The following is a 26,302-nucleotide window of genomic DNA, read 5'->3' on the forward strand; positions in this document are numbered from 1 at the left end:
AAGAGGGCCAGATTTGATGAAGTGAAGGGCCCGCGAGGGCCGACCAAAGGGCCAACCAAAGTTGTTGGCCTTTTTTTTAGGATTGGAGTTGTTGAACTTTTTTTAGGGTTTTACCCCAGGGGCCACAGGGGCCAGATTAGGCCCCCAAAACGGACTTTGGCCTGGGGGGTGAGGTCTGAGAACTAAGCTGTGTGTGTTTGTGTGCCCCACTTCACGACTGAAAAGGAAATAAACGTGTTCGTGTTGTTATTTTTTTAAAGAAGGCTTTTCTTCTGTTATTAACAGGTCATTAAAACCCCAGCCCCTCCCACTGCCCCAGGTATGAACAGGTAATGTAACAGCAGCATCACTTTCTATTCAACAGGATCAGGCCCTCCTCCCCTATCCCAAGTCCGGCACTGGCTAGCAGAGATTATACTGTATATCTATCTATCTGCAGGGACAGAGACGTCAGCCTATGTGTTGTCCTTTGAAAAAAACCCTTTTGCTCTCTGCGGCCAATGGGAAGCTTCTTTGAATCCCATTGGCCCTCGACTGGCTGGAATGGGCGGGATCCATCAAAGCCGGCCGCTTCCTGTTCCTGTGCGTGTCTTTGTCGCCTCCTGCTGGCCGCTACCCGAACTGCAGTCTCTATGTACAAGATGTGCCTCTAAACTTTGCGTTATATACTGCGCATGGCATGAAGCAGTATATATGTCAGCGGAAGGGCTGAGGCTGGCAGGGACCTCAGCAGCGTCTATTTCTCTCCATACTAGCAGGACAGCTTTTGAAACAATCGTAGAATTGCAGAGTTTTTTGGGGGCGTCGTCCAGCCCAACCCACGGCAAACATCCAGCAGCTTCCAAGAAACAAAATCGGAAAACGAAACAGAAAACAAAGCAAAATAACGTAGGAAACACGAGGCGTCGTAAATTTAGGAAGGCACAGATCCCGGCAGAGGCAGAAGTGTAGCAGCGAAAAATACAATTCCCAGAAGGAAAGGCAGCGACCGTCTAGGGAGCCCATGCAAACGACCCAGTTCCTCTTTCCTTTCTCTCTCTTTTTGGCTTGTGGCTTCTGTTTTCATCAAGTTGGAAGGGACCCCCCGAGGGTCATCCAGACCAACCCCGGCAATGCGACGCAGGAATCACAAATCGCAATGGCGGAGGCCCACCTGTTCGCAACGACGGGATACCAAGCCTGGGACGGGTGGCAAGGCGCCTTCTGGCCGCAGCGGGGTGAGCAGCTTTTGCCCGCCGCAAAAATGGACCGAGGCGTCTTTAGCGGGACCAAAACAGGAAGTTCCAGATCGGGAGCGGAGGGGGAACGAATTGTCGGCGCTGCTCCGATCTGGGAGCCAGGAAGGCCGGAAGACTGAACGCAGGGAGTCCTAGACCAATAGAAGTGGAAGGGACCCCAAGGGTTATCCAGTCCAACCCCGCACAACGCAGGAATCGAGTCCGCAGTGGCTCCTGCCCCCTTCCTCTCCGAACCCCCACATCCAGCTCCCCGAAGGGCGAGGGGGCACCATCCAGCTCCTCCCTCTCGACGGATCCCCAGCGCCCCTCGTCTCAGTGGACTTGGAAGAGACCAAAGTAGGTAAGGTAACGGTCAGCCTTGAGGCGGACGTTGGCAATGGTGCGGACCCGGATGGACTCGTCGGGCCGGAGCAGGACCAGGCCGGAGACCTGGCAGACGCGAAGTTCGGGGTCCTGGGGCCCAGAGCTGGTGGGGGGGAACTGCTCCAGGCAGCGCAGGGCCAGCTCACCGTCCAACATGATGTCCAGCTTCATGTAGATGGTCTTCCCTTCGTTGAAATGGACCTGGCAAGGGGTGACACGGAGAATAAGCTCAGAATCGGAAGAATTGTCTGGTACCTCCAAAGGCCATCCAGCCCAACCCCCCCCTGCAATGCAGGAATCTCAGCTAAAGAATCCCTCGCAGGCAGCTGCCTGAACTCTTGCCAGAGTGGCGCATGCTCTGGTTATCTCTCGCTTGGACTACTGCAATGCGCTCTACGTGGGGCTACCTTTGAAGGTGACCGGAAACTGCAATTAATCCAGAATGCGGCAGCTAGACTGGGGACTGGGAGCGGCCGCCGGGACCACATAACACCGGTCCTGAAAGACCTACATGGGCTCCCAGTACATTTCCGAGCACAATTCAAAGTGTTGGTGCTGACCTTTAAAGCCCTAAACAGCCTCAAAGGCCCAGTATACCTGAAGGAGCGTCTCCACCCCCATCGTTCAGCCCAGACACTGAGGTCCAGCTCCAAGGGCCTTCTGGCAGTTCCCACCCTGCGAGAAGTGAGGTTACAGGGAACCAGGCAGAGGGCCTTCTCGGTGGTGGCGCCTGCCCTGTGGAACGCCCTCCCTTCAGATGTGAAGGAAATAAGCAGCTATCTTATCTTTAAAAGACATCTGACGGCAGGCCTGTTTAGGCAAGTTTTTGAAATTTAATGCTGTATTGTTTTTAACACTCGATTGGGAGCCACCCAGAGTGGCTGGGGAAACTCAGCCAGATGGGCGGGGTATAAATAATAAATTGTTGCTGTTGTTGTTTCCCAAATCTCTGAGTTCAGCTAACCCCTCGATTGGCTTAACCTACACCTGTCACCAGCCCCAACCCAAATCCTTGCTCACAGTCCGAACTCGCAACCAGAAAGAAGTCAAGAAATGTCAGTACAGTGGTACCTCGGGTTAAGTACTTAATTCGTTCCGGAGGTCCGTTCTTAACCTGAAAAACTGTTTTTAACCTGAAGCACCACTTTAGCTAATGGGGCCTCCTGCTGCCGCTGTGCTGCTGGAACACAATTTCTGTTCTCATCCTGAAGCAAAGTTCTTAACCTGAAGCACTATTTCTGGGTTAGCGGAGTCTGTAACCTGAAGCGTATGTAACCCAAGGTATCACTGTATTTAGAATTCACGTTAATCACTCATCACTGTTAGCTATCAATAATAAAATGTGTATTTAAAAAAGGAAGTGCAATAGGTCAAAATAATGATATTTTTATCTCACCTAAAGAGATGGGATACGGAGGGTTTTTGTTGGCAAGAGAGGCGCACTCTGTACATGCTCATCCCCTTTGCTGCTGAGACTCGTAAACCCCCTTTTGGCCTCTAGACCTTTATTCACCCCTACGCAGCCCCACCGACCCCGTGAGATCAATACCGAAAACTTTGGGAAATGTTCTTTCTCCCTCTCCCCACCCCCCCAAGAACCAAAGTTCATCATTTCCCAGGATGCCTTGCTCTTTTTACCCACAAGTCTCCGCTCCCCCCCCCCAAGAACCCAAAAACCACCTGGGCCCTCCCTGGCCCCAGATTACCTTTTCAAGCCCTCACCTGGCAGTATAGGTAATACAGGCCCCTCTTGGCCACCCTGAACTCGCCCCGGCTGCTGTCGTAACGGAGGGGACTCGTCGTGTTGAGTTTAGCTTCCACCCACCCGCGGATGGTCCCGTCGGCATCTATGGGGCAGGGTGGGGGGAGAAGGAAATGGTTGAGGAGTTTGTGGCTGGAAAAGCATCTCTCCAAATTACCGCCCTTTGGTTAGATTTCCCCGCGGGGTCCCGCTTTTGAAAATTTTGATAAAATATCTACAGTAGTTTTTGTTATGTGAATGGTGCCATACACACACACACACGTGTATAGGTATGTATGTAACAACTGCATATAGGGACGCGGGTGGCGCTGTGGGTTAAACCACAGAGCCTAGGACTTGCCGATCAGAAGGTTGGCAGTTCGAATCCCCGCAATGACGGGGTGAGCTCCCGTTGCTCAGTCCCTGCTCCTGCCAACCTAGCAGTTCGAAAGCACGTCAAAGTGCAAGCAGATAAATAGGTACCGCTCTGGCGGGAAGGTAAACGGCGTTTCCGTGCACTGCTCTGGTTCACCAGAAGCGGCTTAGTCATGCTGGCCACATGACCCGGAAGCTGTACACCGGCTCCCTCAGCCAGTAAAGCGAGATGAGCGCCACAACCCCAGAGTCGGTCACGACTGGACCTAATGGTCAGGGGTCCCTTTACCTTTTTTAACAACTGCATATATAAAAAATAAGAACGGATCCACGTGGATCCTCAGGATTTTTGTTTTTGTTTTTTTTCCAAAAGATATTTATTGAGTTTTTCCACCTTTTTACATTAAAAAATCAAAAAGAAAAAAGAAAAAAGTTTAAAACACATTAAGTTTACAATCCTTATTTTCAATAACATATTTCCCTGACTCCCCTTCTTATATTCCAATTCAAATTGTTAATTCAACAAGTTCTTGTCCCCAATTTTTGACCTTTTTATATTTAATTCATTTTAAAAAACAAACAAACCAATTTTAACTTATAAACATCAGTATTTAAACATCAGTGCTCATTCTTAAAACTTTTTTCTAAAGTCGACCCAAATTCCCTTCCACGAATTCCCCAATTTTCATACTAATAAAAAAACAAAATTAAAAAAACCAGATTATTATTCTGCACCCTTTGGATTCCCAAACCCCACCCCACCCTTTCCCGGTTTCAATCCCCAACAAATGTCCATCAGTCTTAGTCTACTATCAGCCTGGAGACCTCACGTCCGAGGCTCTTAATTCTCTCTCAATTCCTCTCTGCCGGTTTTTTTGGTAGTCCTTAATATTAAACACCAGATCTCGGAGAAGCTCTGTCCCAATAGGGTCCATGTTTCTTCCAGCCAGACCTCCATACTTAAAAGTGGAGCCCGAATCTTGTTTCTTACTCCTTTTAAGTCCAAATGTCCCAAAAGCTCCAACTTCCACCTTAAGCAAATTTGTAATCCTTGGGTCTTCAGATCTCCACATGAGGAGATCTCTCCATTCTTCAATCTTCAATTCAAAACAGATTTTCATCATCCAGTACTTATTTTCCTTTGTAGCCATCATGTCAGGCCTCTGGCTCTCCTTTGTCATCTGCAACATTACATCTCCTCCTTCCTTTTCCTCAGAAACAACATATATCTCTTTCTCCACACTCTCAAATCTTTCAAGTTTCTCTTCTTGTCCAGCTGCATGGACTTCTTGAGTCAAGTCCTTATCAAATTCAATGGATTTGTTTACTGTTAAGTCCAGAGTTGCAACATTTGTAGCCAAAACATCAATTTGGCCTTGTAACTTTCCCAAGAGAAGAAACACTCTGTCCAATTTAGCTTGAATTTTTCCTCCTTCAGCCATTCTTGTAATGTCCCAAAATCCCCTCTAGAGGGATTTTGGTTACTTTATCTTCCTTCCAGTTCAAATCCAAAAATCAAGTTAGTTTGTATCAGTTCTTCCTTGTTTTCAACAAAATATAACCAAATTGTAGCAAATATATCCAGCAGAGATAGCAGAAACAAAGTTCTCTTTTTCCTTCTTGACAGCTAATTTGACAGCTGTCAAACTCTTCTATATCTCCTCAACAGGCTCTCTCGCGGATCACTCCCGGGTCCGGGGGGGTGGCACTTCAGCTCTCAAAATTAGCTCTTATCCTCCAGTGAAATTACTTATACTGCCAAATCGTGAAATTAATGTCTTTTACCCAATAAAGAAGAAGAAATTCTCTCGACCTTAGTTAGCTAGTCCTTGCTTTAGATTATTTATAAGACGGGGAGACGGACTTCCTGTTTGCGCCTTCCCCGATCGTGCCTAATTCAAAAAAAAAATTTTCTTTACAAATCCAATTTCCGTATTACTCACGGGTTGTTGCTTTTAGAGTCCAATTGTTCACAAGAAGAAGTCAGCGCTCTCCGACCATGGCATGCGGCTTCACTCCGCAGGAGAAGCAGTCGACTCTCAGCACCGCGCCGCTCACCCCGTCCCCCGTTCCGAAGCCTTTAAAAAGGCTCCTTCGCGGGTCGGGGGGGCGCAAATGGTGCCCGCCGAGTGACCAAGTTCACAGGCTTCAGCGCCTGTGATTTCTGAGGGTCCCCGCGTCGCCGCAGCGGCAAGACCCGGATCCTGTGGAGCCGATTCCCTCCGTCTCCCCGTGCCGATGGCACTAACCCGGAAGTTCTCCGGAGCCTCAGGATTTTTGCATTGGGTCACCCCAAATTCACCATCAGATCACATAGCATGTCCGATTTAACCTCCTTCTGTCGGGCCTGTAAGACAGAGCTATTCTACCTGGCCTTTAATTTGAATTCAGCCTGATCTTTTATTTCCCTTCTCTTCCCTCCACCTCCCCTTTTATGAAGATCACCCGCTCTGAGACCCCACAACTAATTCTCCCCTGGCCTCCTCGCTGGCCCAAGTAGGGCCAATTCAGCCAGCTAGCCCTGGGGATTATTTAATTGATTTTTGAATTTTGAATTTTATTGTTAATTCATGTTTTTATACTGTATTTTACGCTGCTTTTATAATTAAGTGTTTTAAAGTTGTTGTTAGCCGCCCTGAGCCTGGTTTTTGAACCGGGAAGGGCGGGGTATAAATAAATTATTATTATTATTATTATTATTATTATTATTATTATTATTATTATTATGCAGACAGGGTCTCAGAAGCCTTCCCCTCTTCTCCCCACCCAGCCATTAAAGAAGCCCCAGCCCAAGAAGTGTTACCTGCCTGGATCCCAGCTCGTCCTTCGGTGGGCTGCACTGAAATAATAAAAATAAAAGACGGGGGTCAGGCAAGACTCCTGGGTTCTCTAGGGGACCACGAGCGGGTTCCTGAGGGTGCGAGAAGCACCGTTTGGCGAGAAAGAAGATCCCCCCCAAACCAAAGCAGTCCCTTCCAAATAAAAGCAGGGGGGCTGTGGGAAGGGTCCCCGTTTTCTTCCCCCGACAGGTGGGCTGGTTGGGGCCAGATCTGGGCGCAAGGCACAGGGGAGCATGCCACACGTTCTCTCACCTTCGTAGTGCGCAGCTGAGACAGTGCTGGGTTTCCGAGGCCGGGAGCGCTTGCCTTTGGCAGCTGTGAAATGGGGAGAAATAATAATAATAATAATTTATTATTGATACCCCACCCATCTGGCTGGGTTTCCCCAGCCACTCTGGGCGGCTTCCAACAAAACACTAAAATACAATAACCTATTAAACATTAGTTTCCCTAAAGAGGGCTGCCTTCAGATGTCTTCTAAAAGTCAGATAGCTGTTTATTTCCTTGACATCTGTTGGGAGCGTGTTTCACAGGGCGGGTGCCACCACCGAGAAGGCCCTCTGCCTGGTTCCCTGTAACTTGGCTTCTCGCAGGGAGGGAACCACCAGAAGGCCCTCGGAGCTGGACCTCAGTGTCCAGGCTGAACAATGGGGGTGGAGACACACTGGACCGAGGCCGTTTAGGGCTTTCAAGGTCAGCACCAACACTTTGAATTGTGCTCGGAAACGTATTGGGAGCCAATGTAGATCTTTCAAGACCGGTGTTATATGGTCTCGGTGGCCACTCCCAGTCACCAATCTAGCTGCTGCATTCTGGATTAGTTGTGTGCCTCCCCGTTCTTCCTCCAGACTCTGGGTCCTTGGTTTCCAAATGAGATGCAAAAGCTGCTCTCATCAGAAAAGAGATTTGGGGAGCCATGTCGTCAGCTGGTGTTGGTCCACTGTGCTTCATTAAGTCCAGGGTCAACGCAGCCGTCCACCAAGAGATTTTGGAGCACTTCATGCTTCCTTCTACAGACGAGCTTTATGGGGATGCTGACTTCATTTTCCAGCAGGACTTTGGCACCTGCCCACACTGCCAGAAGTACCAAAACCTGATTCAGTGCCCATGGGATTACTGTGTTTGATTGGCCAGCAAACTCGCCTGACCTGAACCCCATAGAGAATCTATGGGGCATTGCCAAGAGAAAGATGAGAGACAAGAGACCGAGCAATGCAGAAGAGCTGAAGGCTGCTATTGAAGCAGCCTGGTCTTCCATAACACCTCAGCAGTGCCACAGGCTGAGAGCATCCATGCCACGCCGCATTGAGGCAGTAATTGATGCAAAAGGGGCCCAAACCAAGCACTGTGTACATGTGCATGCTTCTACTTCTCAGAGGTCCAATATCGCTCTATTTGCAGCCCTTGTTTTGCTCATTTCATTTAATATTCTAATTTTCTGAGATTGTTAATTTGGGGTTTTCATCAGATATGCAGATGACACAACCTTGATGGCAGAAAGTGAGGAGGAATTAAAGAACCTTTTAATGAGGATGAAAGAGGAGAGTGCAAAATATGGTCTGAAGCTCAACATCAAAAAAACGAAGATCATGGCCACTGGTCCCATCACCTCCTGGCAAACAGAAGGGGAAGAAATGGAGGCAGTGAGAGATTTTACTTTCTTGGGCTCCATGATCACTGCAGATGGTGACAGCAGCCACAAAATTAAAAGACGCCTGCTTCTTGGGAGAAAAGCAATGACAAACCTAGACAGCATCTTAAAAAGCAGATACACCACCTTGCCAACAAAGGTCCGTACAGTTAAAGCTCTGGTTTTCCCAGTAGTGATGTATGGAAGCGAGAGCTGGACCATCAAGAAGGCTGATCGCCGAAGAATTGATGCTTTTGAATCATGGTGCTGGAGGAGACTCAAGAGTCCCATGGACTGCAAGAAGATCAAACCTCTCCATTCTGAAGGAAATCAGCCCTGAGTGCTCACTGGAAGGACAGATCCTGAAGCTGAGACTCCAAGACTTTGGCCACCTCATGAGAAGAGAAGACTCCCTGGAAAAGACCCTGATGTTGGGAAAGATGGAGGGCGCAAGGAGAAGGGGACGACAGAGGACGAGATGGTGGGACAGTGTTCTCGAAGCTACCAGCATGAGTCTGACCAAACTGCGGGAGGCAGTGGAAGACAGGAGTGCCTGGCGTGCTCTGGTCCAGGGGGTCACGAAGAGGCGGACACGACTAAACGACTAAACAACAACAACATGCCATGATCATCACAATTATAACAAATAAAGGCTTGACATACCTCGCTTTGCATGTCACGAGTCTATATCATATATTAGTTTCGCCTTTTAAGTTGAATTACTGAAATAAATGAAGTTTTCCACGATATTCTAATTCTTCGAGTTTCACCTGTACAACTGCCACATTCCCTGGCCTATCAGGTGCCTCGCCTGCTCCCCTCCCCGTCCACTCCATTGAGGGAGACACTCACCCTGTCTCCTCTGCCGCAGCGCCCCCTGCTGGGCAAAATGGTGCAGGAACTTGCCTTGGCTGCTCCAGCCGGTAGACAGCACCACCTAGAGGGAGAGAGGGACAATGCAAGACACAGAGGGCAGGCGAAATTACAGGTACCTTGATTCTCAAAAGCTTTGCTTCTCAAACTCCAAAAACCCAGAATTAAGTGTTCCGGTTTTCAAACGTTTTTCGGAAGCGGAACGTCCGATGCGGCTGTTGGCTATCATTTCCGGGGCGCCTGCACCAATCAGAAACCGCGCCTTGGTTTTCAAACAGTTCGAAAGTCAAACGGACTTTCGGAACGGATTAAGTTTGGCACTTTTGGTTTTGCTATTTATTTTGCGTTTTTGAGGTTTTTTTGGTTAATTAGTTTTTTGTGACTGTGTGGAACCCAGTTCAGCTACTGATTGACTGGTTGTGTGACTGTGGAAATGGATAAAAGCTCCCCAATCCAAACAATGACCATCATCAGTGCAGGTAAGGGGAACAAAATTATTTAAATATTTATCACCTACAATACTGTCTTATTTATTTTATAGTACAGTACATTGATTATTGCTTTCATTTTATGGATTGATGGTCTCATTAGATAGTAAAATTCATGTTAAATTGCTGTCTTAGGGGTTGTTTTTAAAAGTCTGGAGCGGGTTAATCCGTTTTGCGTTACTTTCTATGGGAAAGCGTGCCTTGGTTTTGGAACGCTTTGGTTTTGGAACGGATGAAGTTTGAGAACCAAGGTACCACTGCATCTGGGTTCTCTGTAAAAAGCAAATCCCTAAAGGATGGCAGTGCCAGGCTCACCTGAGGCATCAGCCTGCTGTCCCATTACCAGGTAATATTTGGATCAAACATTTTCTTTTCCAAAATCAGCACCCCCACCCCAGCGCAATCCATCCCTCCACCTGCTATTGTAGAGTTGGGAGAGGGGCAGGGAAAGGGGCGTCCAAAATGACCGAGGGGTTGGAGCAGCTGTCCCACAAATAAAGGTTACAGAGTTTGGGCATTTTCAGCTTGCGGAAAAGGCAAGGAAAAGGAGACACAACAGGAGTTTATAAAACGTAGAAACGGGATAGAGGAATACTTTCCCCCCCTCTCCCATGACACGAGAATTCGTGAACACCCAACACCACTGAACGTTGAAAGATTCAGGCGTAGCTAAACTATGGAACTCCCTGCCACTTGAGGCAGCAAAAAGAGGTTTAAATAAATTCATGACGGAGGAAAGAGGTACTAAATTGATTTTTTATTTTATTGTTATTTACGCTTTATACTGTATTTTATGCTGGTTTTTTCGTAGCATCAGTTAAGTGTTTTAAATTTGTTGTTAGCTGCCCTGAGCCTGGTTTCCTTAACCGAGAAGGGTGGAGTATAAATAATTTATTATTATTATTATTACTAGCCAGGATGGCTGTTCTCTGCCTCCAAGGTCAGAGACATTTTTCGCTCTATAACACGCACCCGACCATAACACGCACGTAGTTTTTAGAGGAGGAAAATCCGTAGGCATGCCACCCGTAGGCATTTCCTCCATAACACGCACAGACATTCCCCCTTACTTTCTAGGAGGAAAAAAGTGAGTGTTATGGTGCAAAAAATACGGTATTTATGTTTGATGTTCTCTTGTGTTTTTATTGGAAGCCGCCCAAATGGATGACAGCATTATTACTATTATTATTATTATTATTATTATTATTATTATTATTATTTCTCTGAATACCAATTTCTGGGAACTGCAAGAGGGGAGAGGGCTCTTGGGCTCGGATCCTGCTGGTGGGTTTCCCATTTGGGGCATTGGGTGGCCGCTGTGAGAACAGGGTGCTGGACTAAGTGGGACCATGGTCTGATCCTGCCAGGCTCTGTTCCCTTGTACCAGAGACCCCCAGATATTCTTGGACTTCAGTTCCCATCATCCCCAGCTGGCGTGGCCCATGGTGGAGGGTGATGGGAGCTGGAGTCTTTTCCAGAAAACATACAAAAAGGGCTCTTGGTTCCTCCCCATGGCCTTAGACAATCTGTTTTCCTGCAGAAACCAGTGCAGAGGACCAGTTACAGAAAGGTAGCCGTGTTGGTCTGCCATAGTCAAAACAAAACAAATTTTTTTCCTTCCAGTAGCACCTTAAAGACCAACTAAATTAGTTCTTGGTATGAGCTTTCGTGTGCATGCACACTTCTTCAGATATCTGAAGATATCTTCAGATATTCTGATATCTTCAGATATTCTTCTTGGTATCTGAAGAAGTGTGCATGCACACGAAAGCTCATACCAAGAACTAACTTAGTTGGTCTTTAAGGTGCTACTGGAAGGAAAAAGGTATCTGAAGAAGTGTGCATGCACACGAAAGCTCATACCAAGAACTAACTTAGTTGGTCTTTAAGGTGCTACTAGAAGGAAAAAAAAATTTTTGCAGTGCAGAGGAGAAGGGGTTTTCTGGAAACCCTGCTCCAGAGCTGTTCCAAAACACGCGACGAAATGGACATACAGCCCTCGTGCAGGCAGCAGTTCAACCGGGTCAGACCCATGGGAGAGAAAGCCACATACCGGGTCCAGCTCTTCGGCGTCATCCTCAGACAGCAGCTCCTGAGGACCAAAGGGAAAGAAAAGTGTGTGTTGGGGGGAATTAAGGTCTTATATATACACAGTGGTACCTCGGGTTACATACGCTTCAGGTTACAGACTCTGCTAACCCAGAAATAGTACCTCGGGTTAAGAACTTTGCTTCAGGATGAGAACAGAAATCGCACGGCGGCAGCAGGAAGCCCCATTAGCTTAAGTGGTGCTTCAGGTTAAGAATAGTTTCAGGTTAAGTACGGACCTCCAGAACGAATTAAGTACTTAACCCGAGGTACCACTGTATAATAAATGTTCATAAATGTACCAACCAAGTGCATACATAGATGTGTGGACCACATGTCTGGAGCAGCACAGGAGAACTGCCCTGAAACCATTTTCACTTCCAAACTGACCAAATGATTTCTCTGCAAGGTCAAGGAAAATGGAAGAGCATCCCCATTGTCTTTTTGCTCACAAATCCTGTCTTAAGGGTATGTCTGTGTTTGAATAGGGTGAGCCTGTGACCTGGCTCAGGAACTAAGTATTTATCATTACCAAAGACTGGCCAGGCTCCCCAGGGTATCCAATCAAGTGAGCATTAACAGGTAACCTGCCAGACAGGAGGTAAACAACACACTCAGATTTCTGTTGTAGACTGCCCTTTCTGTGATGTAGGTATGATGTGTCTGGGGGTGAGTTCTTTGCAGGTTCTCCATCAGTCGGAGAAAAGAATGGAGGCCAATCAGAGAATATTGAGAAGCAAAGCAGTTTGTAAGCCTGATCTTTATTGAACTGTTGCTCCCCTCACACACAGGAAAGGAGGAGGACCCAGAACCAAGGTGTGCCCGCCCTTATATAGACATTTAAATTGCCTACCCTGGAGTCCAAGACCACCCCTCCATACATCATAGATACATCACAGAAGGGGTGTAACCCAAGACCACTCCCCACAAACATCATACCTACATAACAGAAAAGGCGGTCTACAACAGAAATCCGAGTGCCTTGTTTTTACCCTGTCTGCCAGGTTATCTGATAATGCCTTATCTGATTGCCTTTCTTGGTAGTCTGGCCATTCCTTTGAGATGGTGATTACCCCGTTCCTGAGACAATGGGAAGGTTCCCCCACCCCCTCCCTCCTTACAGAGAAAACATTTGGTCAGTTTGGGAGCCAAAATGGTTTCAGGGCGGTCTTCCTGTGCTGCTCCAGACATGTGGTCCCCATATCTATGCACGTGCTTTTTTGGTACAATTATGAACATTAATTTTTTTTATTTCAATATATAACCCTGCAGATTTAACTCAGGGATGTTAAGAAGATAGCGATGCAAAGTTCGAGGCTGATTTATTGCTCCGTACCTGTGGGAGAGGACGGTTTTGGGAAGGGTTCAAAAATTCAGCCCTGAGATGTACTTTTTTTTTGCAGAGCAGGGAGTTCAGCCTGGAGATGGTTGCCCCGGAAACCCAGAAAACACGTCTCTCCCAACATCCCGGCTGCTAACGCCTTTCTTAAAAGTTGCATTTCTGATCCTCCTCTCTGCTGTCAAGGGGAACATCAGGAAGGGGGGAAACAGCAGGGTGGGGAGTACATTTGGGGGAGAGGAGGTGTGAGAACGGCCAGTCACCGTTTCAGGAAACCATCTGATATTGAGCTCAGCGCTGTCGAGTCTGCAGAACAGACACGCTCAAATTTAAAGAAATGGGAGTGCCTGATCACCTCATCTGTCTCCTGAGAAATCTCTATGTGGGACAAGAAGCTGCAGTTAGAACTGGATATGGAACAACTGATTGGTTCAAAGTTGGGAAAGGAGTACGGCAAGGCTGTATATTGTCTCCCTGCTTACTTAACTTATATGCAGAATTCATCATGCGAAAGGCTGGGCTGGATGACTCCCTAGCCGGAATTAAGATTGCCGGAAGAAATATCAACAACCTCAGATATGCAGATGACACAACCTTGATGGCAGAAAGTGAGGAGGAATTAAAGAACCTTTTATTGAGGGTGAAAGAGGAGAGCGCAAAATATGGTCTGAAGCTCAACATCAAAAAACGAAGATCATGGCCACTGGTCCCATCACCTCCTGGCAAATAGAAGGGGAAGAAATGGAGGCAGTGAGAGATTTTACTTTCTTGGGCTCCATGATCACTGCAGATGGTGACAGCAGTCACGAAATTAAAAGACGCCTGCTTCTTGGGAGGAAAGCAATGACAAATCTAGGCAGCATCTTAAAAAGTAGACATCACCTTGCCAACAAAGGTCCATATAGTTAAAGCTCTGGTTTCCCCAGTAGTGATGTATGGAAGTGAGAGCTGGACCATAAAGAAGGCTGATCACCGAAGAATGGATGCTTTTGAATTCTGGTGCTGGAGGAGACTCTTGAGAGTCCCATGGACTGCAAGGAGATCAAACCTCTCCATTCTGAAGGAAATCAGCCCTGAGTGCTCACTGGAAGGACAGATCCTGAAGCTGAGGCTCCAAGACTTTGGCCACCTCATGAGAAGAGAGGACTCCCTGGAAAAGACCCTGATGTTGGGAAAGACCACAAGAGAAGGGAACGATGGCAGATGAGATGGTGGGACAGTGTTCTCGAAGCTACCAGCATGAGTCTGACCAAACTGCGGGAGGCAGTGGAAGACAGGAGTGCCTGGCGTGCTCTGGTCCAGGGGGTCACGAAGAGGCGGACACGACTAAACGACTCGACAACAACAACTCAGGAAGGCCTGTTAATTTTTCTCTGAGTCGGGCTAGCTTTGGCGGCACACCAAATTTCTGAAGCGGGGTCATGCGTGGCCCACACCTGTCGCCACTCAGCACTCAGAGCATGCTCAGAGGTACCCTTGCAAGTGTCAATGCCATGATTTGCCTGAGGGAATCTAAGGGCCAAAAGCAGCAGCGTCCTTCATCAGTCAATTAAAACATTTCTACTCCAGTATGGCTGGAAAAAAAACACAGTAAAGACAAGCACTGTGTGAAATGTATGTTTTCTTATTGCATCCACGCAAACCTGTCTCTTAATTTCCAGAATGTAGATTCATCTTCATCCCAATTAGGAAAAGGAAAAGTTTCCAAAGAACCAGTCAACTGCATTAACTGAGGAGGTCATTCTTGCAAAGTACTCCCAGATGAGGCTTCGTAGGATGTGACCTTTGACCTGGAGAAGAATGTCCGTCCGTCCGTCCCCATCTCATGGGCGGAGGATGAGCAAGACGCAATTGCTCTATTTTAAAGTAAAAGAACTCTGCACATGCTCAGAAGCTCTCTCTCGTCTGCCATCACGCATCAAGCATATAGAAGAGAAAACATTAAACAATGCATTTGAGGTGCTCCTTTTATCATCAGGACAGTTAAACTATTGGGATTCCAAGAGGCAGGGATGGCCACCAACTTAGAATCGGGAGAATCAGAGAGTTGGAAAGGGACCCCGAGGGTCATCTAGTCTGAAATATAAAAATTAAGCACAGGAAAACAGCCTGGAAACCATTTTGACTCCCAAACTGACCAAATGATTTCTCTGCAAGGTCACGGAAAATGGAAAATCCTCCCCATTGTCTTTTCCTTCACAAATCCTATCTTAAGGGTATGTCTGTGTATGAATAGGGTGAGCCTGTGACCTGGCTCAGGAACTAAGTATTTATCATTACAAAAGACTGGCCAGGCTCCCCAGGGTATCCAATCAAGTAAGCATTAACAGGTAACCTGCCAGACAGGAGGTAAACAACCCACTCAGATTTCTGCTGTAGACCGCCTCTTCTGTGATGTAGGTATGATATTTCTGGGGGTGGTCTTGGACTCCAGGACAGGCAATTTAAAATGTCTATATAAGGGCAGGTACACCTTGGTTCTGGGTCCTCCTCCTTTCCTACGTGTGAGGGGAGCACCCTGTTGCAACAGTTCAATAAAGATCAGGCTTATGAGCTGCTTTGCTTCTCGATATTCTCTGGCTGGCGCCTGTTATTTTCTCCGACTGATGGAGAACCTGCAAAGGACTCTATAAGGGCTCTCATGTCCCCCATAAGGGAATAAGCGCAGATTTTCGTTTATTACAAGTCCAACGCCCTGCGATGCAGGAATCTCAACTAAAGCATCCATGGCAGATGGCCACCCAGCCTCTGCTTAAAAACCGCCAAGGAAGGAGACAGCTCACCACATTGCAAGTGAATGCATCCCACCGTTAAATGGCTCTTGCTGTCCCAAAGTTCTTCCTGATGTTTCGTCGTAATATCAGTTCTTGTAACTTGGATGGATTTAAAAAGAGGATCGGGCAAATTCATGGAGGAGGGGAAGGCTAGGGGGTTGGGGGGCTTCTGGGCCCCATCGTAGAATGCAGCAATTGTTTGGCATACTAGTTGCTGGAAACCGCAGGAGGGAAGAGAGTTCGAATCCTGCTTTGTGGGTTTCCCACAACGGGCATCTGGTTGGCCGCTGTGAGAACAGGGGGCTGGACCAGATGGGTCTGATCCTGCAGCCAGGCTATTTGCATGTGCAGACAGGTGGGAGGGCTGCAAAGGGCTTCAGCACGGCCTCTGCATTTTCAAGGACTCTGCTGGGCCTTGTTCGCATCTAACAGATGTGAGCACTCAGCGATGGCTTTTTGTTTTTATTTGCAAAGGCCTGGGAAGGGAAAGATCGGGAGGTTGCTACGGAGAGGCAGCCAGGACAGGCCGACCTCCAGCCTCAGGGGGGCCAGCCCAGCTGTTGGGCGTGTGGGTCCAGCGGGTGGGGTGGGGAAAAGGTGCACCAGAGGCTTCACCTCTGAACCACACGTCACACACATACCACTCGTTTGGGGGTTTCAGCTCCAAATAAAAGGGTCCATTTCCCCAAAACCGCTGCTCCAACCCAGCCTGGCTGTTTTATTACTAGTACATGGCAGAACCATCTGGAGGGCACAAGGTCGTCAAAGGATCCAGGCTGCCTCGAAGAGATCCATTCAGAGGCTTTCAGAGCACGCAGTTCTGGCAAGATCCAGGTTCGAATCTCGGGCCAACGACTGAGTCACTTGGGTGGCCTTGGCCAAGCTGTGAAGGCTCTCCGCTTCCCCCACCTGAAAGGCGGGCTGGGGCCGGGGAGATCTCTCTCGGGTGACCTCTCCCCACCCGAATCTGACCCCATCCTCGCGCCCGGCAGCTGGGGCGGCCTCAGGATTTATCTGCAGCCTCACAGCAGTGAGAAAGGCAGCGTTAAAACAGAGCCATTTGCACAGGGAAAGATGAATGGGAGGTGTCAAGATTCGCATCTGGAACCCTGGTCTCTCCCAGGCCCTAGTCCAGTACTCTAACCACTAGCCCACCCTGCCTCTCTAAGTAAATGCATCTGTTGTTTCAAGCATGGTATGTTAAAGGGGGTCCCCTGCTTTCACCCGGTTTCTCTCCCCAATGCACCAGCACGCTGAGGGGAGGCTGCACCGGTTGAATTCCCGCCTGCCGCACAGCGGTTTCTGAAAGGTGCGGGAACGTGACCCACTTCGAGCTATTTAAAGGACTTGGAGGAAGTGTTATGCCCACTCTGCAGACCATAATAACTACTGGGCTGCTTCCCACAGCCCAGGGCTCAGCAGGGGTTGGCAGGCATGCGGCGGTCTGTGGTCTGCCCGCAAGGCGGCAAACAGTGTGCTTTCCCTCAGGGGTTTAGGAATGTTTCCCAGCAATGAAGCTTTGCACTCTTTACTGGCTGGGTACAGACCAGCCTGCTCTGCCAACTGGGCGCCCTTCAGAGGGGAGTTGCAGCCCCAACCCATCTGGAGGGCACCCAGTTGGCAAAGGCTGGTCTAGATCTTATGCCCATTGTTCTGCTCTGACCCTGGAGGTGCAGGCAGCCTCCTGCACCATTTCCAGAGTGATCAGTTAGTGCCGGGGCTCCCAAAATGGGCAGCATCACCAGGGCGGCAGTGGGTTTGCCAAGGGGCAAGGGGGAGGCGTGGGGCGCCGGAGTTATAAATAACTTCTACAAGCTGGAATCGCTGGGTCAAATTAATCACCGCAGTTCAAGAGTTTTAATTGGGTTGCAATTAATCGTTGCTGTTTGGAATCTGAGAATTGCAGAGTTGGGGGGGCAATGGTCCCCCCAAAAGTTTGGTACCCACTGAGTTAATTTCTTCCTCTCCCACGACAAGATTGGAAACAGCAGGGCAAAGCTAAGGAGGTTGTGCCTTATCACTCGCGGTCAAATGCTTATCTTGGGCATATTTGAGCTCTGCATTTGAGCTCTTGCCTCCCCTGGCCTCTTGGCCTCACTGTTTACAATCTCCCTCCTCCCTTCCATTTATTTATATACAGGACTGTAGAGCTGGAAGGGACCTTCCAAAGATCATCCAGCTCAACCCTCTGCAATGCCATTCAGAATCACTCTTTGATTAACTTCCTGCAACCATAAAACTGCTCACCTCCAAAGTGTCACACGTGTGTGTGTGTGTTGTTGGCAGATATGCATCTTGCAAGGCAGGCGCCCCTCCCCTCTGCCTCGGGTCTCCTGCGTTTACAGCAGGTGGCCGGATTATCGCCGACTTAAAGTGCGCACAGCGGAGCGCATTCCTCAGCCCTCCCGGACGCACGCCCTGCGCTGCTTTCGCCCAGCCCTGGCTGCGCCTGATGGGTGCTGGTGGCTGCACCTAAGGGTGCCTCCCCTCCCGCTACTCCCCGCCCGTCCGCCTCGCCGCCCTCGGTGCGAATCTCTCTGCAACTCTGCGATCTGGGGGCCCCCGAGTTGGGTCCCCCCTCCTCCTCCCCAAGGACCTTTCCGTGCGCCTCGCTGGCATTACGCGCGGCTTGGAGCCTTGCGCGCTGGCCGTGCGCCCCTCACCTGTGGCACCGCGGCGGCGGGCGGCGCTTCTTGCTGGGCGGCGCGGGCGCTGGATCGGGGCCAGGCGGCCAGCAGGAGGCTGAGCGAGGCCAGCAGCAACGCCGAGCCGGAGGCCAGCGCCAGCGCCAGCAGCACCAGGCGGGCGGGCGGCTCCCGGGCCCGGCGGCGCCTCCCCATGGCCGGGGCAGGAGAGGGCGGACCAGGCCGGCGGCGGGGATGGCGAACGGCGACTCCAAGCGCGGAAGCGACCGGGCGCGGAGAGGCGGCGCCGGAGAACGAGCAGGAGGAGGCAGCGGCGGCTGCAGCAACAGCGAGGCCGTCGAGGGGAGGCCGCGCTCGGCCGCCTGCCAGCAGCAGCCCCGGCGGCGAGAGGCCGAGGCGGAGCAGCAGCACCAAAACAGCAGCATCCGGACAGGAAACGCCCGCCGGAGCTGCGGCGCGCCGAGGGCGGAGCAGGCCCGGCCGGGGGCGCCGGCACAGGAAGCCGCGGCCGCCGCCTACAGCTCCAAGCGCGCGAAGTAGAGCCTCCAGCTTCGGTGGCAGTCTACCTTAGGGAATGGAGACGAAGCCCAGGGGCCGGTGATGCTGGTGGAGAACTATGGACTGCTAGCCTGGCTGCTTTCCCGGCCCAGCTTGGCAGCTTTTGGATAGCCGAAGCTGCCGGGCTGGAATGATCTGTTGGGGACCACGCAGCAGGGAGTTCCGCAGGTTAACGCGTCCCGAAGAAGGAGAGCGCGCGCGAGTGTCGCCCTCTTTTTTTTTCTTCAAAAAAGTTTTTATTGGTTTTCACAACATTATAAACAAACAAACACATAAGACAAACAAACATAAATCATAGCCTTATGGAAAATTACACTGATTAACATTGTTAAGTGACTTCCTCGCTCCCCCTTGGTTGAATTTCATTGCATGTCCTTTTAACGGTTTTCTAAATCACAGTTCTTATAAAATTTAACTTTAACATCCTTAGATCTTCACATTATGAAATTAAACATATTAATTCGACACTTGACATAAATAAAATCCTAAGCCAATTAAATGTCTGCAAGCTGTTTTCAGTTAATGTAACTTAACATATTTAACTAAGTAATCATTAAATTTAATCCACTCTCCCTGGACTCTTCCGGTTAGGTCGGCTAGCTCCGAAAAATCCATCACCTTCATCTGCCATTCTTCTATCGTTGGTAATTCTTGGGTTTTCCACTTTTTAGCTAACAGAATACGTGCAGAAGTTGTGGCATACAAAAATAGTTGAACATCTTTCTTGGGCAGTTCCAGACCTGTTATTCCAAGAAGAAAGGCCTCTGGTTTCTTTATAAATGTATATTTCAACATTTTTTCAATCCATTATAGAGCTTGGCAGCTTCTGGATAGCCGAAGCTGGCGGGCTGGAATGAGCTGCTGGGGACCACGCAGCAGGGAGTTCCGCAGGTTAACGGGTCCCGAAGAAGGAGATCGCGCGAGTGTCGCCTTCTTGGCTGTGTGTAACTCCCGCACCTCTACCCAACACGTACTTAGATTGCCTGGGGGTGATTTGCGAGGATGTAGCTTCACACGTTACGGGTTTGGGGGTTTTTTAGCGGCCGGGGTGGGACGTCAATTAAACAAACCCGGAGTTTCTGCCCAAGCGCGCGATCTCACAGGACTTGGGAATCAACGATCGAGCCTTTCCCCGCTCCACTTTTTTTTCAAGGTGTAGGTTTAAAGTTGAGGCGTCGACACGTGTTAGTTATGAGCGTGTGAACGTCGCGGAATCAAGCACGAGCCACATCGGAAACAGCAGGAGTCTTGTAGCACCTTGAAGGCGGAACCGCTTAGTGGTGGCAATAGCTTTCGAGGGATACAGTCCGTCCCATGCGGGAAGTGTTACCACGTGTGTACACACACACACGTGTTTCATGGAGGGGAGGTTGTCAACAGTGATGTCAGAGGGGAATGAAATGTCGTGATCGGAACCCGATTACGTCACTTTCCTATACATCCTGCGAAGTGAGGATTTGGAGTTGCATGTTACAAATTATCCTACTTCTCGGTTGAATCTTTCTCTGGGGGCGGACAGCGTGGAAAAAATTAATTCATTTTTTAAAAATGCTTTTATTTCGGATTTTTTTAAAAAATGCACAATTCCTGCGCTAGCACGAACCGAACCCGGGTCAACCCGCGGCTCCGTTCAGACGAGCATCAACCCAGGAGAGAGATCCCAGCTTGAAAAGGGGCAAAATAAAATAAAATAAAGCAGGCAATTTCTTGCTTTCACTTCTGCCCGCCGACTCTAGCAAAAAGACGGAGACATCCCGTGCAAAGGGAGCTTGCAAAAAAAAAAGTCCTTTGCTCCGGATGTTGCAAATGGTTATTTAACAAAAAACCCCGCAGCTTCTCCTTTGCTCAGCGTGCAAACCAGAAGGAAGTGAGTCCACTTTCCTCGCACGGCATCCCTGTCTGGAAAGAACGGGGGCATCTGGGGTCAACACGTGTCGGCGTGTTCACACGTGCATAGGTGCATCTTCTCCTTTTTTTAAACCCGCTTTTGTGGTTTCGTCTCCCTTTGCCCTCCCCCACACCCGCCACTTAAGGTAGCGTGGCCGAGCGGTCTAAGGCGCTGGATTTAGGCTCCAGTCTCTCCGGGGACGTGGGTTCGAATCCCACCGCTGCCAGATGTTTTTCGCAGGGTTTTGCTGAGTCGGCGGCGCTTCCCAGGCTTGGAGGGGGGAAAATGCAGCTCGCTGTTTTCCTGGCTGGCTCCTCCTCCCTCCACCCCCGTCGCATTCTTTTCCCCTTCTGCAAAAGGAAAAAAGGAAAGGAAAAAAAGCACAGGCGATCCTTCCATTTCTGGCTCCCGGCAGCCTGCTTAATCCCAACAAGCGTTGGTGGTATAGTGGTGAGCATAGCTGCCTTCCAAGCAGTTGACCCGGGTTCGATTCCCGGCCAACGCAGCAGATTTTTATATTTTTATTTCATGTTTTTTTAAAATTCCACTGCTCCCATAACCTTGATGTTGATTTTTTGCAAAATGCAAAGGCCCCCCCACTCTCACGAGATGCAAACAAGGATGGTCGAGGTTTTCTCCAACGCTCCCCACAAACTTCAATGCAACAATTGGGGTGTGTGTGTGTGCTTATTTATTCAAAAAAACGAAGATCATGGCCACTGGTCCCATCACCTCCTGGCAAATAGAAGGGGAAGAAATGGAGGCAGTGAGACATTTTACTTTCTTGGGCTCCATGATCACTGCAGATGGTGACAGCAGCCACGAAATTAAAAGACGCCTGCTTCTTGGGAGAAAAGCAATGACAAACCTAGACAGCATCTTAAAAAGCAGAGACATCACCTTGCCAACAAAGGTCCCTATAGTTAAAGCTCTGGTTTTCCCAGTAGTGATGTATGGAAGTGAGAGCTGGACCATAAAGAAGGCTGATCGCCGAAGAATGGATGCTTTTGAATTCTGGTGCTGGAGGAGACTCTTGAGAGTCCCATGGACTGCAAGAAGATCAAACCTCTCCATTCTGAAAGAAATCAGCCCTGAGTGCTCACTGGAAGGACGGATCCTGAAGCTGAGACTCCAAGACTCTGGCCACCTCATGAGAAGAGAAGACTCCCTGGAAAAGACCCTGATGTTGGGAAAGATGGAGGGCACAAGGAGAAGGGGATGACAGAGGACGAGATGGTGGGACAGTGTTCTCGAAGCTACCAGCCTGAGTTTGACCAAACTGCGGGAGGCAGTGGAAGACAGGAGGGCCTGGCGTGCTCTGGTCCAGGGGTCACGAAGAGTCGGACACCACTAAATGACTAAACAACAACAACAAGTGCTTATTTATTGTTAAGGAAATGCAAAAACAAAAATCTCTTCCCATTGCACCCGCAGACCGCCTGATGCATCAGGACTAAGCTCGTTTGGCCCAGGATGCAACTTGCAAAAAAGGCACACTATGCAGCCCAATATTATGACTGCACAGAGTTGGGACATCCAGGTTCATCTAGTCCAACCCAAAGCAATGCAGGAATCTCAACTAGACCATCCATGACAGAGGGGTAGAGAACCTCTGCTTAAGAACCTCCCAGGTCTATTTGCTCCACTGTCCAGGAGCTCTCCTCCCCCCCCCCAATTTTTTTTATTGGTTTTCACAACATTATAAACAAACAAACACATAAGGCAAACAGACATAAATCATAGCCTTATTGAAAATTACACTGATTAACATTGTTAAGTGACTTCCTCGCTCCCCCTTGGTTGAATTTCATTGCATATCCTTTTAACGGTTTTCCAAATCACAGTTCTTGTAAAATTTAACTTAAACATTAGCATCCTTAAATATTCACATTATGAAATGAAACATATTAATTCATCACTTAACAAAAATAAAATCCTAAGTCAATTAAGTATCTGCAAGCTCTTTTCAGTTAGTTTAACTTAACATATTTAACTAAGTAATCATTAAATTTAATCCACTCTTCCTGATACTACTACTCCTTCTGGTCGCGGACTCTTCCGGTTAGGTGGGCTAGCTCTGAAAAATCCATCGTCTTCATCTGCCATTCTTCTATCGTTGGTACTGTCCAGGCGCTCTTAACTGGCAGAAAAGGTTTCCCCTCGATTTCCTCCACATTATACAATTTACAATAATCTTTGCATTCTACAATCTTCTCAAATCATCTATATATTCTTATTATCTTTCCTTACTAATTTTTCTTCCATCCATCCCTTCACATTTTAATCTAGGCATATGAGCGTATCTTTTTTAAAGCAATATTTTGCCATATATTCATCGAAACGTTTCCACTCCTTTTTACGTTTTGGATTCGACAATTTCTTATTATAGCAGTTGATTCTGCCAAAATTAAATATTCACTTAGTTTACAAATCCATTCCTGTCATTGAGTCAAAGGTCTTCCTGTCATTTAGTCACCTTTCTTGCAACCTGAATTGAGAAAGGAGACCACTGGGCACAAGAGCATTTCAGAGTACAAAAAGAACTCTGCCCTCAGGAGCTTACAATCCGCAATTCAAGAGGGGAGGCTGCAGAGCAGGGATCAATCGGGAACTGGCCGGAGCGATAGACTGTTTGTTGGACTTCTGCGGCCGCCGGCCGCGGCCAGCATGGCCAATGGTTAGCGAGTTTTTGTGCATGGAATCCCTGTCTAATAGGGATTATAAGAGGGTCATGCTGAGCCAGGGGGCTTTGAAAACAAGGAGAAGGAATCTGATCTTGGGATTTCAGGCAGGGTGTCTTGTGATCAGAGTGACAAGAATGGTTTGGGGCAGAAGACTGAGCAGAAAAAGTCACCCCATGCTAAATTACTTGTGTTTCTGGATAGACTGCTCCTGACTTTAAATATATATATATATATATATTTTATTGATTTTAACATATAAATTATAAAATGTACCACAAAACTTATCACTTATACAATCTTTTTAGACTTCCATCAGCACCTCTGATGATCCACCGTTTTAACCACTTCTGATGCATTTCTTAACTTTATATTGCCTTTACATCTCTTAACAAATCATCCTTCCCCTTCTCCATTTTTGCAATATTTCCAATAATACTCCTCACAAAACTTCTTGCAAACCTACAAACGTCGTCTGACCTTCACAAATACTTTTCAAATAGTCTGTAAATTTACTCCAGTCTTCCGTGAATTTCTGGTCCCGCCGGTTTCGAATCCTCCCTGTTAGTTTATCTAGTTCTGCATCCTCCATTCTTCAATCGTCGGTAATTCTTCTTGCTTCCATTTTTGGGCCAGTAATATTCTTGCTGCTGTTATTGCATATAAAAAGAGCTTGCATTCCTTTCTATTTATATCACTCCCCACAATGCCCAATAAAAATGCTTCTGGTTTCTTTATAAATGTATATTTCAACAATTTTTTTCATTTCATTAAATTTCATCTCCCAGAAGCATTTCACCTTTTTACATTCCCACCACATGTGATAAAATGTTCCCTCTTTTTCTTTACATTTCCAACATTTATTACTAACTTTATACATTTTCGCTAACTTGACAGGTGTAATATACCATCTATACATCATTTTCATCACATTTTCTTCTAGGGCATTGCATGCGGTAAATTTTAAACCTTCTTTCCATAATTTTACCCAATCACTCAGCTGTATATTATACCCCAAATCTTTGGCCCCGTGAATCATAACCGACTAGACTGCTCCTGACTTTGAAGGCTCCATCATGGATTAGCCTTCCTCGCCAAAGGTGTTCAACTCGCTTTTAAAGGCTGCCAGCTCTTGTGTGTAGATGATGTTACAGCAAACTCCTAAACAGAACAAGCATGTTAGGAGGAGACGGCTTGCAAAGAGGTGCGACAGGCACCCTCCTTAGAAAGCGCACGACTCTGCCTATGTGGGCCAGGAGTTAAAGAGGTGCTCAAATCTCCCCCGGCGTAGGGATGAAGGGAAATTTGCCACACTCAGCGGCACAGGCTGATGGGAAGGAGCAGAGACTCACACAGAGAGGCAACAAGCAGCCTCTTCCTTTTGTGGACCCTTTGACCTCACAGAAACCATCCTTTATTTAGAATGATTGCCTAGCCTGCTTTATACCCTATACTTGAGGTTCGTCCCATCCTTTTCTCAAAAAGAACCTGCAGCTGCCTCCAGTTCTTCTATGTTACTTCTGGACCTGATTTCTTAAAAAACAAAACAAAAAAATAATAATTATTGGGTTTCCACAATTATAACAAATATCACATAACAAGACAACAAACAAAAACAAAAAGACATCAGAGAAAAAAACAATACGAAAAACAGTATCCTACCCACCACCATAATAAACAATAAAAACGAACTTAATTCTTTAAAGGCCCAACTTTATTTACATATTGACTGACTTCCTCTAGTCCCTCCCTTCTGAGTTTCCTTGTATCTGCATGTAACAGCTTTCCAACATCATTATTAAACAAAAATATTTCCGATTGTAATCTAACTTATTCACTTTTCTTCCTGTTCTGAATCCCATTTATTTAATTGAACCCTAATTTAATCCTAGGCCTATTTGGTACTTTCAAGTGATTTCTAATTTTTTATATTACAGTATTTATTCAAATAATCCTTAAATTTCTTCCAGTCTTCTTGATATTCCTCTTCTTTCTGGTCGCGGATTCTTCCAGTCAGGTCAGCTAGCTCCGAAAAGTCCAACATCTTCATCTGGACCTGATTTCTTGGCGCTCTCTTCTGAACGCACAAACACAATTTTCTGAACCTGAGGCCAACAGCTCCGGAAGTTCTGCAAACGCCATCTTGGAAGTCACGATAACCCCACAGTTAATTGGTAGTTGTTGTAACCATGAGCCAATGTAAGTTTATATCCCCTTGTTTCGATACACAGGATAACATCAAAATCAGCCAATTAGCTGATTTTAGGGTCTTGGGGAACTGGGCTCTGAGCCCAGAGAGAGGAACTATCTGTTAGATTTGGGTTTTTGCCAGCAATGCCCTCATCTGGGCAGGTACAGCAATGGGAAGTCCTGGCCAAAGGATATATTATGCTGCTCTGTGCATCATATACAGATGTTTGCTTTGTCTGTCCTGAGTCTACAAAGGCTGGGAAACTTGGCAGGCCGATTTGCTGCTAGATAAAGCACTAGATAACGCAGGTGGCGCTGTGAGATCAAAAGGTCGGTGGTTCGGGGTGAGCTCCCGTTGCTCAGTCCCTGCTCCTGGCAACCTAGCAGTTCGAAAGCACGTCAAAGTGCAAGTAGATAAATAGGTACCGCTCCGGCGGGAAGGTAAACGGCGTTTCCGTGCGCTGCTCTGGTTCACCAGAAGCGGCTTGGTCATGCTGGCCACCTGACCCGGAAAGCCTGTCTGTGGAAGTGGACAAACGCCAGCTCCCTTGGCCTGTAAAGTGAGATGAGAGCCGCAACCCCAGAGTCATC

The 26,302-nt window shown here is 47.9% G+C and overlaps 1 protein-coding gene and 2 non-coding genes across 3 annotated transcripts; 2 read left to right on the forward strand and 1 right to left on the reverse strand.

Annotated features, from left to right (window-relative positions):
• Positions 1–200: 200 nt before the first annotated feature.
• TNFSF12 (TNF superfamily member 12) lies at positions 201–18,677 on the reverse strand. The gene is made up of 7 exons (XM_053362084.1): positions 18,413–18,677; positions 11,602–11,640; positions 9,040–9,124; positions 6,810–6,872; positions 6,521–6,556; positions 3,324–3,448; positions 201–1,802 (listed from the first exon to the last, which is right to left on the reverse strand). Exons 1-7 carry the CDS (start codon positions 18,587–18,589, stop codon positions 1,551–1,553), a joined length of 777 nt encoding a protein of 258 aa, XP_053218059.1. The 5' UTR covers positions 18,590–18,677; the 3' UTR covers positions 201–1,550.
• A 2,307-nt stretch (positions 18,678–20,984) lies between these two features.
• Positions 20,985–21,066, forward strand: TRNAL-UAG (transfer RNA leucine (anticodon UAG)). The gene has a single exon. It is a non-coding gene; the product is annotated as a tRNA-Leu (tRNA).
• Positions 21,067–21,273: 207 nt separating this feature from the next.
• On the forward strand, positions 21,274–21,345 carry TRNAG-UCC (transfer RNA glycine (anticodon UCC)). The gene has a single exon. It is a non-coding gene; the product is annotated as a tRNA-Gly (tRNA).
• The last annotated feature ends 4,957 nt before the right edge of the window (positions 21,346–26,302 follow it).

The sequence above is a fragment of the Podarcis raffonei genome, chromosome 13 (genome assembly GCF_027172205.1).
Source record: "Podarcis raffonei isolate rPodRaf1 chromosome 13, rPodRaf1.pri, whole genome shotgun sequence".
NCBI lineage: Eukaryota > Metazoa > Chordata > Lepidosauria > Squamata > Lacertidae > Podarcis > Podarcis raffonei.

Excerpts from the sequence above, each read along its gene's own strand:
- TNFSF12 (XM_053362084.1), bottom strand. The coding sequence starts at position 18,589 with ATGGGGAGGCGCCGCCGGGCCCGGGAGCCGCCCGCCCGCCTGGTGCTG. Across the intron at positions 9,125-11,601 it reads ACGCCGAAGAGCTGGACCCG|GTGGTGCTGTCTACCGGCTG; the intron begins GTATGTGGCTTT and ends CTCTCCCTCTAG. Across the intron at positions 3,449-6,520 it reads ACGAGCTGGGATCCAGGCAG|ATGCCGACGGGACCATCCGC; the intron begins GTAACACTTCTT and ends CCTGCCCCATAG.